The sequence below is a fragment of the Colossoma macropomum genome, unplaced genomic scaffold (genome assembly GCF_904425465.1).
Source record: "Colossoma macropomum unplaced genomic scaffold, Colossoma_macropomum, whole genome shotgun sequence".
Classification (NCBI taxonomy): Eukaryota; Metazoa; Chordata; class Actinopteri; order Characiformes; family Serrasalmidae; genus Colossoma; species Colossoma macropomum.
The window spans coordinates 38877434-38891582 of NW_023494793.1; the positions used below are offsets into that span (position 1 = coordinate 38877434).

At 40.7% G+C, this 14149-nt stretch overlaps 1 protein-coding gene across 1 annotated transcript in view; it reads left to right on the top strand.

Moving 5' to 3' along the window:
- Window positions 1-380: 380 nt before the first annotated feature.
- grm6a (glutamate receptor, metabotropic 6a) overlaps window positions 381-14149 on the top strand; it is a 68627-nt gene continuing 54858 nt past the window's right edge. The window contains 1 exon segment of the mRNA XM_036578080.1: window positions 381-991. Coding sequence (XP_036433973.1) covers window positions 440-991 — 552 coding nt within the window. The 5' untranslated portion in view covers window positions 381-439.

Consider the following 14149-nt stretch of genomic DNA (forward strand, 5'->3'; position numbering starts at 1 on the left):
TGCTGTTAGTGTGTATGTCTGTGTGTGTATGTGGTGGACAACATGGACAGGCTGCTGACAGGCTGCTGACTGGCTACAGCTGCTAAAGAAGAACACTACACTGGACACTTGTGATATTTTAAATATTTTTACTATGATTGTTATGGCTGTATTGATTTAAAAAAAGAGTAATGTGGTAGGTCCACAAGACCACTGAGTAACAAACACATCAACACCACTCAAGGGTTAAAAATAAAGATGCTAAGATATGACTACACTATTTTCAGCAGTGTAGATACTAAATAATAAGTACTACAACTTACAACTGAATAAAATCCTGCAGTTTAAGTGGTTGAACTCCAGATTATTCTTTAGTGCATGTCTGTTATTAAATTTCTTTGTCTTGTTTACAGGTTCCTCAGGTAGTGGATGAACTCTTGCTCTAAAAACCGACCAAACCATGACACCCCCCTCCCTGCCGCTGTTACCGCATCACCACCAGCGCACTGCTGCCTGCCTGCTGAGCTGGAGCAATTGGCACTGTCCCACATGGCTCCTGTGGATGTTGTGGGTGTGGCTGAGTCCGGCCTGGGCTCACCAGCACTCACATCCACATTCTATCAAAATCCTTGGGGATATCACGCTGGGCGGTCTGTTCCCTGTTCACGCCAAGGGCCCCTCGGGCCTGCCCTGTGGAGAGATTAAGAAGGAGAAGGGCATCCACCGCATGGAAGCCATGCTGTACGCTCTAGACCAGATCAACAGTGACCCAGACCTGCTGCCCAACATCACTCTGGGTGCCCGAATCCTGGACACGTGCTCGCGGGACACGTACGCTCTGGAGCAGTCGCTCACTTTTGTCCAAGCCCTCATCCAGAAGGACACGTCCGACATCCGCTGCTCGAATGGCGAGCAGCCAATCATACGCAAGCCCGAGCGCGTGGTGGGTGTCATCGGGGCCTCGGCCAGCTCCGTGTCCATCATGGTGGCCAACGTGCTGCGGCTGTTCGAGGTGAGGATGGGGTGTGTGTGTGAATGTTTATGTACCCTGAACAAAGGAAACAAGGTCTACTATGATATCTATATAAAATCTGTACTGGCACAGTGAAGATAATCATTATTTGTATTCCTTTTTATAAATCATCTTCTTTTATCAGTGAAATGTTTAATATTTCATAAACTGACAACACATGTTAAACCCAACACACTTTTCCCAGCATGTATGGTCAGGCTTTAATTTGATGGTCAGTATCAACTTGCTTATCAACAAATATGCAAAAAGAGGATGGCAGCTCGATTGCAAATGATCTCAATGGTCCTTAGGATTTGTGACTTGATGATCATTAGACGTCCGATTTGAAAAAATAAATGCTAAACAACATTTGAAATGTAGCGAAAAGCCAGAAAAAATCAACGTTTCGTCAGCCTGATCAGGATGGTGTGGGCATTCCAGAAACCCTGATGGCAATAGTATAGGCACGGCAATGTACGCAATTCCATGGCAGCAGGGTTTTAAAGCTTTTATTTTCTGGCAGAAGTCAGACTTTTTAATCTGTGAGAGATTTCAGATTACAAATGCAAACTGGGGGTAATAACCACGAAGATGTGTTAGTGACTAACACAAATCAGAATTCATCCAATCACCCAAATAGCACTGTAAAGTGTAGCACAGTGGTTAAGTGGCTATGATAGGCAACAAATCATTCAAGCATTGTGAGCGAAGGTAGAGTATCCAAAAGACTTTAGTTTGTTTGGGGACAGGACTGTGGAAAAAAAGCCACTGACACAAGCATCTGTCGTAATTCTGATTGATTTCGAGGGATCACATCCCTCGATATGACATCACAAAAGGGCAAAAATCTCTCATTTGAAATTTGACTAATATTATTGTTAATATGGCAGGCAATAGTGCATTCATGCAGGAGCCTATAGCTAAAAGAATAAACAGATGAATAAAACAAGTTGACAGACTATCTGAAACTTAGGATGAAGATTAGATATAGACATTTTAGATATAGATATTTATGTTACATTTTAGTTTGAGGTTAATCCCTTGAATAATAAGACATATTATTCAGTAACTTCTATGAAACTTCTAATGATGTAGTAAAAGAGATGAGAAATGAATACAGGCCCTTAGAGTATAAGGGGTTATAGGTAGAGTTAGAACGAACATTATGTTTAAGTTTTGCACTCAAACTGCATCCAGGTCTTCATTAAGGTTGCATGGACTTTTTGATGTGGTTTAGGTTACAGGATGACTCACTGTGAGCTATAAATATGAACATAACTCTGTTGGATTCTGCACAGTGGAGGCAGAATTCGGCCCAACACCTGTTGTCAAAAGTGGCTGCCCACTGCATTCATCTGTATAGTGTAGTTTGTTCATTTTTATAGCTCACAGTAAGTCACACTGTGTCCTCTGCTCCTCAGAATCAAGCATTCAAGCATCCACAGTGGATTATCAAAATAAAGTGTTTCAACCAGTTTGAATCCACTGTATACTGTGGGTGTCGAAGTACACAAGTTTGTGGAAAAACTGTGTTTTGTGGTCGTTCTACATTGAGTCGTGGTGACCCTGTAGTCTCAGCTCTTGGCGGCCGTCCTCAGCCAAGTGTACCCACACAGCCCTGCAAATCAGCTTTGAAGCGGATGCTCGGCCCACTGGCCTGCCATCCGCCGTGGGTGCGTGGCTGGGCTCCAGTGGCCCAAGGCCGCAGTTAATTGACAATGTGGAATTAGTCAGGGTAACTAATCATGTTCGAGCCTTCTGCCTTTCTCCACTCCCTGCAGCTCCGGCTATCATTCGATGTTTTTTTTTTGTCTCAGCGGCGACACAAGATAGAGTAGGAGGCAGTGAGGGCAAAAACCTAGCTGAAACTTTATTTATGACTTGTATTTTCCCTGAACTCCTCTGAAACACTACTGCAGTGGCATTTTTTTTGTTGTTTTGGGTCTGTAATGGGCTAGAGCTCAGCAATTCAATACGTCCTTCCAGATAACCGGTGGTCGAGGTTAAAATTTAAAATTTCAGGGGAATGGTGAGTTCAACAACCGGTTCGGGGGAGTCTTTAAATTATATTGTCTTATATTATGATTAGTCTGCCATTTAATATGCTCAGTGTAATTGTATAATTATATAACTATATACTAATAACCTCTTTTACAGTAATCATTTATTCAACTTATTCAATTTATTACAATTGCCTTGTGTGCATTTAATGATACATGCAAAATGTGTCAGTCTCATTTTTTAATCAAGCCACTTTCATTCACTCAGCTGTGGTCGCTCAGCATCAGGGTCAGTCGCAGAGTTATTTTGTGGTTTCTGTCTCTCTAATGTAGAAATTTTCCATGCTCAAGAAAACCTGTAAGAAATTAGTTACTCTGTCCTGCTCATTATATGCAATGCTAGATCATTTGTCGGTGCCTTTTGACCTGTTAGTTATGTAATCAGCATTTGTTCCCCCCCTTTACAAAACTCTCTGCTGCAATTACCAACAACGTTTGGAATGTTAGCAACACTTATTTTCTTCTTTTATTTATGTAGATAATATAATAATCCGTTAAGTTTTCCTTTTTACAGATAGTCCACAGATCTTGCTGTATTTGTATTGTTCTTTATGTCAGGCAGGGTTGCCAGGTTCAGCAAACATCTCCAGCACAAAGTTTATGTAAAAATCAGAAGCTGAAACTGGGTAATTTTCCAACTAGCCCAATTTGTGGAAAAAGCATAGATTTGGCAACCTGACGGCGAATGCATATGCTGTAACAAACACATGGATATCTATATATCTATATATATTTACAAATTTAAATGTGCCATTTTTGAATATTTAAATGTACACCAATATATGCACATATGCAGCTTACATTTTTGTAATAGTGTCTATTTTTTAAAATGTACTTGTATATAAAAAATATACGTATATATATATATATATATATATTACAAACTTGACACATATTTTTAGTTGGAAATATATTTCTTTTACTTAGTAATATTTTTTGTCATTTGAACCCAATTTCACCCCAATTTAGTCAAATTCCACTTGCTAGCTCTCCCCCAAATCCCATTATACTACCATCTCTGGGAGGACAGAGGCTAGCACATGCTTCCTCCAAGTCATTTGACGCAACATCATCAGACAGCTGTCCATGCTTGCAGGAGAATGCCAGTTTTTTTACATCAGCTAACAGACACCCACATTGGCTAGCATCACCCTGAGTGATGGGGGAGAGGGAGGGCCATCCTACTCACCCAGACAGAGCGCCAATTGTGCTTATCTTGGAGACCTGGCCAAGGATGGCTGTGGCATCACCAGGGATTTAACTTGCGATCTCCTGACAAGATGGCCCACGCCTAGATGGTTGGATAATTTTTGTCTTTTTTTGACTCTTTAACTTGAACTCTGCTGACAACTAGTGTTGAGTATAAAACAAGAAGGTTGTTGAAATGCCCAAACTGGCAACCCAAACTGCAGAAACACTGGCAGGCATTACAAAGCACCCCAGAACATACTGACCAACATCTGATCTACATATCAAAAATAGCCGGCACACTCTGCACAGTTCCAGTGTGCTGAAGTATGTTGATAGCCGACCTCACAGTTCTGTCAAACTATTGCATGTTTCATTTAAAAGGGCCGTGCTTTTCACCACTATTTCATCATGCAGCTTTAAAACAGACGTCTTCAGCCTCATCTTCTGCGCTTTAGCGGAGGTTTAGTCAGCCTGACACACATTGTCTTTTACACAGAGATGATAATAGCAGCATGAAACCCTCCTTCTACTCCCATTCCAACTACATGCACTCATGTCGAACAATGATTTAACATTTCAAATGGTGAGTAAGCGCTACATATGTATGAGCAAACGGAATTAGTCCATCTGAGTCAGAGCGTCCAATACGCTGTTTTTTTAACGACACCAATTGTACCGTTATTTGTTGAGCTGAGCTAAATTTGGACACAGAATAGAGAGTGCAGTCATGTATTTGAAGGTGAATTTGTTTAGCATTAAGCTACAAGCTTGCAGTGAACAGGGAACCTTGCCCAGACTAGCCTTCTCCGTTGGCAGTTGTTAGCCAGTGAAAGAATTGTGATCTCATGTATGAACCAGAACCAGTAAAACCCCACAAGTGCACATTATTTCTTGGAAAACAAAAGAATCCTCGAGGTAAACAAGTGTTAGTCATTTAGCCTAGCTCAATGACAGTCTTAAAAGAAACCCTTCCTGGCGGCCATGTTTGGCCTTCATGCTGTGTAGCACTTTGAGGCCCGTGGTTAGCTGCCAGAGAGCAGAGGAGGTGCAGAATCTCTGTGACGAATTCGTCCATTTGCACCCTACTGTAAGCTCATTGAGGAGGCTATCTCTGCCGCTTCTGCCTGGGCTTCCACTGTAGTCAAAATCCCATCCTACATGGCTCTTATGTAAGCGCTGGAGTTCGGAAGAAGGAGCGGTTTCAGGAAAAAAAGTAAAGCACATGTACAGCTCCCCGCTCTTTTTTCCCCCTCTGCTCGTCGTTAGGAGAAAAGGGAGAAATTGATTTTATGAGAGGCGACTGAGTGACAGACTAATAGAGCTTTTTTTCCCCCGCTGCAGTAATGGAAGACGACGCCAGCATCAGACTGGCTGTGTATGCTGTTCTCAGGCTGGAGCTGCTCTTTCACAGGCACCTCTGCTTAAGCTCCACACCAGCGCTCTCTCCACTGTATCATTACACGGTGTGACTTTCTGCCAGACCCAAAAAATCTTACCTTAATCAAGCCCGGTAAAAAGAATGAAAAAGATTTGGTTGGTAGGTCTATGCCAGGGGTCGGCAACATGCGGCTCTTTTACTGTCCCGTTGTGGCTCCACAGACTGAATTAGATTTGTAGGTAAAAATCAAATAATCCTCCTTTACAGTAAAATAAAGCTCTGCTGATCGTTCAACACAGTTTAACAATAAATGGTCTTAAAGGTTGGAGTTAGTGTGGAACTGCTAATTCACCCTTTAACCCTGAAGATCGGCGTGCAGTCTGCTGGTCACCATAGCAACGCAGACAACAATCTCGCCTAGCTAGTAGCTAACGAAATGGCAAAGAGAGAGATTTAAGATGAACATTGATAATTTGGAGACGAATGGACTTATTTGCGTTTATAATCACTCCAGCTGGTTTCCTGATACGTTTAATCTGCAACAACAAGCTGTCAAACACTAAAAAGCTGTGAAGCTGAGATCACTTTCTCATTTGCCAGCTTCTTATTCGAATTGTTCTGCCTTAAATGGTGCAGCAGTTACATTCTGGCACCTCAGGCACCATTTAAGGTGGAACGGGAAAATCCGAACAAGAAGTTGGTGAATGAAAAGCTGAATTCAGCCTCGTAAAAAAGTAAACGTTGAGAGACATTTTACAAGAAACTGTTCTACTTTTGAGGAAAACTTTCCTGCTAGAGATGTGAGAAAAACAGATATATATGAGCAATGTAAGTCTATTATCGTATACATTTTTAGCATATACTAGGACATCAGCACATACTGAGACATATTTACAGCCAAGGTGGTAAAACTTTACTTAAACAAATGAATATATATTTTTTTATTATGTTTTTGCCTTTAAGTACAAGTTATTAATTTTTCAGCAGATATTTCTCAGGAGACCAGATATAAGACAATCCATTTGCATAAGGAAGAGGAAAGGAAAATAAGTGATCAAATCTGGAGTTCTCAAAATGAATTCAAAGATATAGCGAAAACAAAACACCTATAAACCTGCAAGACCTCGTAGACACCGAATCTGTCCCCATCAGATAAACAGCACTGAAAGCTTTCATCTCTGAGAGAGAGGAGAAAATCAAGCTGCTTCAGATCTGAAAACATCCACAGGTGTTTCTGTCCATCCTTCCACTGTGAGAAGACGACTCAGCGCTGTGGGTCTGAAAGGATGTGTAGCTGTCAAGAAGAACCTCACTGAGAAAAGGAGACAGACACATCAAACGAAGAAGCTCAACAATGGACTGACCACCCCGGAGTCCAGACCTCAACATCACTGAATGTGTTTGATTACTTCAGAAAATGATCAACCAAGACTGAACTGTGGAGGTGTGGAAAAATATCCCTGCAGATTTCTTTGAAAAACTAAAGAATGGAAGCTGTAATAAACGTAGAGAGTAGACTAAATACTAAATACAGGAAACACTAAATACTGAAAAATTATATTTAGTTTTTGAGTAGTTTTTGGTTAAATATATGTTTTCTACTTGGACTTATTGCTGGAAATTAAATAAATGAAGTGTGGTGTCTGCATAGTATTGTATATGTGAGAAGCCTTATTGTCTATTATTGCTTTCCAAATGAATTTTTTTTAGAGAGTAAATTACACACCAGTAGAATGCTTTGGTGGGAAAAACCTTCATTTATTTACACTGCTATTTGGTTTGCTACCGAACATGCATTTTCTGTGTTTGAGCTTAGTTTTATTAATCAAAAATGTATTAAGTGCTTAATAATAAATATTAAACCTCTCTTTAGTGGGTTCAGCCAGTTTAGCAAGTGTACAGCGATGCAATCTCTACAGACAAACACTGTCAGTACTGAAGAGCTCAGTGACTTTAAAATTGACACTGTCATAGGATGCCACCTTTGCCACAAGTCAGGTAAATTTTGGGCTTGCTACAGCTGCCCTAGTCAACAGTAAGTGGAAGTGGAAACGTCTTGGAGTTCAACCACAAAGCAGTGGACCACAAAGGCTCACAGAAAGAACAAACATCCTGTATATTGTTGCCATTTTTGGTAACACTTTCTATGAATGTCACCTTTCTAAGCATCTATAAACACATACATAACATGTTATAATGCATTCATAAGACATTATAAACATAGCTATAAATATTTATAAAAATGCATTATACGTTATAGCCATGTTTATTATGCATTATGAATTGTTAACATAATACATTATAAGTACTGATCATAATGAATTATAAGAGCTCATAAGTCGTATTTGTCCGCTCTAAGTAAAGTGAAGCGTACTGTACTAAAGCCTCCTCCAGTGTTCAGAGTGAGGCTTCAAGCTGAAGTATTTACTGAAGGATTTACTGAAACAGTAAAACATACATAATAAAGCTCATTACAGGCTTCAACTGTCAGAGTTTAAACTAGGGCTGCCATCAGTGTTTTACCCAATGTGGGAAAGGTAATGTTCACCACCGTTAGCTTGGTATTTGTCTTTACGCTCTCCAAGCTGGGACTGACTTCTTTGGCACTGACAGTATAACATGTTATTAACACTACTTATAATGCATTATATTAACAATTCATAATGTATAATAAACATGGCTATAAAGTGTAATTCAGTGTAATTCTTTTTATAAATATTTATAACCATGTTTATAATGCCTTATGAATACATTATAACATGTTATAAATGTGTTTATAGATGCTTACAAATGCGACATTCATAGAAAGTGTTACCCCATTTTTTTCATCAAGCTCAAACTCCAACCTGGACTCCAACCTGCAAATTGAATGTAAATGTAATTTATTATATAACTATGCAGTTAATAATTCTGTGCTTCAGAGGCCTAAAGGTGGAGAATGCAGTTACTGGAGCTCCATAAGTAGCACCCTGCAAGTTACTTCTTGAAACTTTGTGCAGGGATTATGCCACCAGTGATGTCAGACGTTCTCAGCTGACAGCTCCAAATGATATGTCAAAAACACAACTCCATTGTTCTCAAACTCTGCCAGTGCCGTTCTCAGTTGTCATGGAAATGTTGTAATCTCTGACAGAGGCTCGTTACTGTGGTTTCCCAAAATGCTTCATAGCACACCGATCACTGTTATATGCTAAATAGGGAGTGTTCAGAGACTGTACAGTGCTGTCTGCGGTTGTGCGACCCGTTTGGGAACCGAGCCCAGATCTGTGCCCCTATCAGCAATTCTGCTGCATTCGCAAGACAACATGCCAAGGATAAGCTCTTTATGGAGAGAATATGCAGCCGTCCTCGTAAATGCTCTGTTACACCCTAATCTGCCGCGGTTGCAGCATGGTGTGTTACAGTGTAAGGTGGTGATTCAACTGGATAGATTTTGGAACATTAGAACTGATTATTGATTACATCAATATTCAATAAAGTACAGTAAGATCCAAAAGTCAGAGACCACCCTTTCTTTTACTCAATTTCCAGTCAAAACATCCATTAAGTACAACTTCTTCATTTGTCAGTATTAGGATAAAAGTCAAAAACATATATTTAACAGAAAAATGATTCAACAAGCAAATGCAATACAATTTTTTAAAATATTGAGTGTGTCCATTCTTTACCTTCATTACAGTATTGTATGATGCATTAAGCTTTGTTTGTATTTATCAGCATTCATACTCAATCAGAAACACATCACTAGCTCTTGGTATTGGTATACACCCCAAAAACTTGCAGTAATCCAGGACCATGCTTGACTGATGGTTGTAAACTTGGTTTCATTGCTTCTTTGGCTTTCAAAGATCTCAAATTTAGCCTCATCAGGCCATAAATCCCTCACCACATCTCAGACATCCAGTGTTTGTGTTCTGCTGCAAATGTTCTTCATTTTTGTCCGTCTCCTTTTCTCAGTGCGGTTCTTCTTGACAGCTACACATCCTTTCAGACCCCTAGTGCTGGGATGTCTTCTCACAGTGGAAGGATGGACAGAAACACCTGTGGATGTTTTCAGACCTGAAGTAGTTTAATTTTCTCCTCTCTCTCAAAGATGAAAGCTTTAAGTGCTGTTTATCTAATGGCGGCCTAACAGATGGGTGCCCTACCAGGTCTTGCACAATTGACAGGAGTCCCATTTGTAAGCTTTTTTTTTATTGACAGAAGTAGCATTACAGGAGAAAAACCATGCTGAAACATGGTGTGTGTGTGTACTGCTGCGAGTCGCCTTAAAAGCCTGAAGTAGTAATTTAAAAGTCAGAGATTTTGGGTCAGATTTTGCAGGAGTTTATCAGATCACATCATACGTCTTTATGTATTAATGTCACATGCACAAGCTCAAAAAGAAGGTCTTGATGTTTAGGTCTCAAATGCAAAATCAACATTAAGTCATGGTCACCCCGGACTGTCGCCTCGCTTTTTTCTTTGTAGGGGTGAAGCAGAAATCAGCAAGTAAAGGCGGTCTTGATGTGATACACTTCAGGAAAGAGGGTATAGTTCATCGAATAGCTGAGGCTAGCTGGTTAACTATTTTGTTTTTCTGTTTTTTTTGCAACTGTGAGTAACATTATGTTGACTGAGGAACGTTTCTTTATTTACTTTATTTCAGTAAAAACACATCACAGCTCACCCTCGTTTTCTACTGGGTGATGTATCTGAGGTTCGCAAATTTGCAGGGTTAAAGTTTAATTAGATCAGGGTTTGTCAACATGTGGCTCCGGAGCCGCATGCGGCTCTTTTACTGCCCTGCTGGGGCTCCACAGCAGAATTAGATTTGTAGGTAAAAATAAAATAATCCTCCTCAGACTGCTGGTCACCATAGCAACACCAACAACTGTCTCACCTGCCTAGTAGCTAACAAAAAGATTTAAGATGAACATCAATAATTTAGGGATAAATGGACTTATTTGCATTTATAATCACTCCAGCTGGTTTCCTGATTCGTTTAATCTGCAACGAGAAACTGACAAACACTAAAAAGTCGCAAAGCTGAAGTTTCTCGTGCGCCAGCTTCTTGTTCGAATTCTTCTGTTCCACCTTAAATGCTGCAGCAGTTACATTCTGGTGCCTCAGGCACCATTTAAGGTGGAACGGGAAAATTCGAGCAAGCAGCTGGTGAACGAGAAGCGTCATCAACCTTGTAAAAAATCGAACATTGAGAGACATTTTACAAGAAAGTGCTAAAAAAGCAGCTATAGCTGAGCTAAAGCTAAAAGTAGAGCAAAGTAAGTCTGTGTTTTTGTTTTTATTGTTTAGCCTATACTAGCACATTAGCACATCCTGAGACAGATTTACAGCCAAGATGGTAAAATGGACATAAAATGTTGTGGCTCTCAAGGTGTTTTGATTTTTGTTGAAAGGACAAAATGGCTTTTCTTAACATTTGGGTTGCGACCCCTGACTTAGTTAAACTCAGAGTGATGTGAAATTAACTGCTACTGGAATTTAGTGTAACTTTAAGGTACAGATTTACAACCTTAATGAGGGGTACAGTACAAAACCGTAAACCTGGCAACCATTGATTGGGTTGTTCCTCATAGCCTGACCTGCACAGTAAACCTAAAAAAGACCATGTGTTACACTCAGATGTGCATTGTTTCAGCATAAGTGAATGCGTACAGCTGAAACAATGACGGTTGTCCGTACGAGGACAGCTGTCTGCAGCGAAGCCTCTAATTAACTGCTGTGAATATACAGACTGAACCAGACAGCAGACAAAAGGAGGGGTCCAGCCGAGCAGCTTCATTAAAACAGACCTTTTTTGCATCCGAGTGAAGGGAAGCGGCGGGCCGCTGTGTGCGATTATTCCAGTCCGGGGCCTGCTCGTCCGAGCGCTCACAAAGCCTCCACAAACACCTCTTTCAGTTCATCATGTGTGCGTGTGGTTTTTCTGATTGCTGCTTTAATGCGCTCGGTCCAGTTTGAAAAACAGCCACAAAGCAGTTTTCCCGTCAACGTTTAGCATCAGAAAAGCCTCGGCTCAGTCCACCGCGCTGACGCTTACGAGTGGAGGACCGTTCAGGTGCGATCTGGAATAGTATGACAATATCATGAAACACATTGTGTGTACAAACAGACACGGATGAAGTGACAATATCAGTGAATTTGGCAGCCTTTGATGTTTCTGACAATGAACACCTGCAGCCGATTGGGGCTCTTGTGTGACGCGGCCATTGGCTGACCTTAATGTTTATTCAACAAAGGCTTGTTTACAAAGGTTAAATTAATCAGGGGCCAGTGTACTAAGCTTGTTGTGTTGGCGTATGAGCCAGAACATGCAATTTATACAGGATGTATAGTTTTGTGCAAAAGTCTTGAATAAAAAAATTGTTTAAAACTACTGTGATAAATTCCCTGTGAAATTTCCATAACTTACTGACTTATAGTTGGATCACTTTCACAGTAATGTACTATCAGTATCAGTAAAATAACGGCTTTATACTGTGCCTCTATAGTCACTTGCACCCCAAGATTACTGTAATGTAGGTATATTCTGCTTACAGTTCACTTACAGTAATAAGCTTTAATTAAAATACAGTAATTTTCTGTATATTTACATATTAACTGTAAAAGTAATACAACTCAGTAGTCGGTAATAAATTCTGTACAAATTTACATATGAAAAAAGTGACTTTTAATTTTACCAACCTATAAATACTTAAATATATTTGTTATAACAAATTATGTGAATTAACATATACAACAATCAAGCACTTCATTAAGTACGCCTCCTTGTATCTACACTCTTTATCCATTCTATAAGCCACACTGACCATATAGGTGCATTTTGTAGTTCTTGAATGGTCAGGACCCCCACAGGACCACCTCAGAGCAGGTATGATTAAGGTAGTGGATCATTCTCAGCAGTGCAGTAACACTGACGTGGTGGTGGCGTATTTGTGTGTTGCGCTGGTGCGAGTGGATCAGACACAGCAGTGCTGCTGGAGTTTTTAAACACCTCAGTGTCACCGCTGGACTGAGAAGCAAAAAACATCCAGCCAACAGCGTCCTGTGGGCAGCGTCCTGTGACCACTGATGAAGAGCTAGAAGATGACCAACACAAACTGTGCAGCAGCAGATGAGCTATCGTCTCTGACTTTACATCTACAAGGTGGTCCAAAAAGGTAGGAGTGTCTAATAGAGTAGACAGTGAGTGGACACAGCGTTTAAAAACTCCAGCAGCACTGCTGTGTCTACAACACAAGTACAGACATTTTATAGTCTACAGTCTAAATTTTATAGTCTAAATAAAAGGTTGATAGAAATGATGGTGAACTAAGAATGGTCAGGGAGTATTTGTGGCAGGGGGCAGTCTGAGGTCACTTCCTGTTGTCTCAGTGGAATAGGGACAGTGTTGGACTAAAGTCAGAGCGTCCTCCCCCCAGTACACACCGACATGACAAAGTGATGAGCAATGCACTCAGTCTAGGACTTAAACTCACTGTCTGGGACTTCAAGGAGGCCAGTGTATAGTGCTCAATGTGCGTGAGAGAGAGAGAGAGAGAGAGAGAGAGAGAGAGAGACAGAGAGAGGACTTTCCTACAGGAGGTGGCTTTGGGACACACCCCATGTTTTTTGAATGAGGAGATTACACTTTGGTTCAAGGAACAGCTGTAGGTCCTCAATTTTTAACGATTTGTCATGTGGGGCAATGCCTGGTTAATATCCATCTCCATCTTTCAGCGTTAAGGGCTCAGACGGATGACCCTGCTGACCTATTTGAGTTTGTGACACTTGAACAAGGGATATAATGAAACTCTCTTAGACACTCTAAAGTCAACTTCACTCATACAGTAGATTACGCAGATTTGGTTCTGTTAAATGTGAAGGCTTTAGATGTTTGGTGGATTACTTAGAATAAACAAGTTGATGCTTTTGTCCAGTATTTCTGAGAGATTCTGGCCATCATTTGTTAGCCATAGTAGCTCCAGCACCAAACTATAGAGGCAAACGCCGGTCTTTGCTGATAGATTACATTTGGCATAAGGTGGAAACTGTATATTTGATTTTCTTTAAGCACTGCAATTATGGGTGTTCCTGGATTGGGGTCAAATCCTGTTCTACTTCAGCTCAGCCACTTCGCCAGGTGACCTGCAATCCAACAGGGAATTGAAATTCACAGAGTACTTTTAATCAGATTTCTCATATAATTAATCTGTGTGGTTGTGTTATCTCCTGAACTGACCCTAAACTGGAACTGACCCCTAAACAAACCCCTTTCGCTGTAGCTAAGGAAAATGTCATGAATGGGCGACAAATTCCAAAAGCTTCCTTCATGGACAGTTTAACATTGTTCATCGAGTGATGCAAGCGCTCTGCTGAGAGAGACACCCGGCTTCATGTCGCATGAAGGTTTTCGGAATCGGCTGCAGGCCGCACTACGAGGCCTGCAAATCAGCTTCTGGTGTAGATCAGAAACAGAGACTCCTGTCACACAAGCCCGCTGACTGGCTGTCACACGGCATGCGGCTTAATGACATTGTCTTCGCC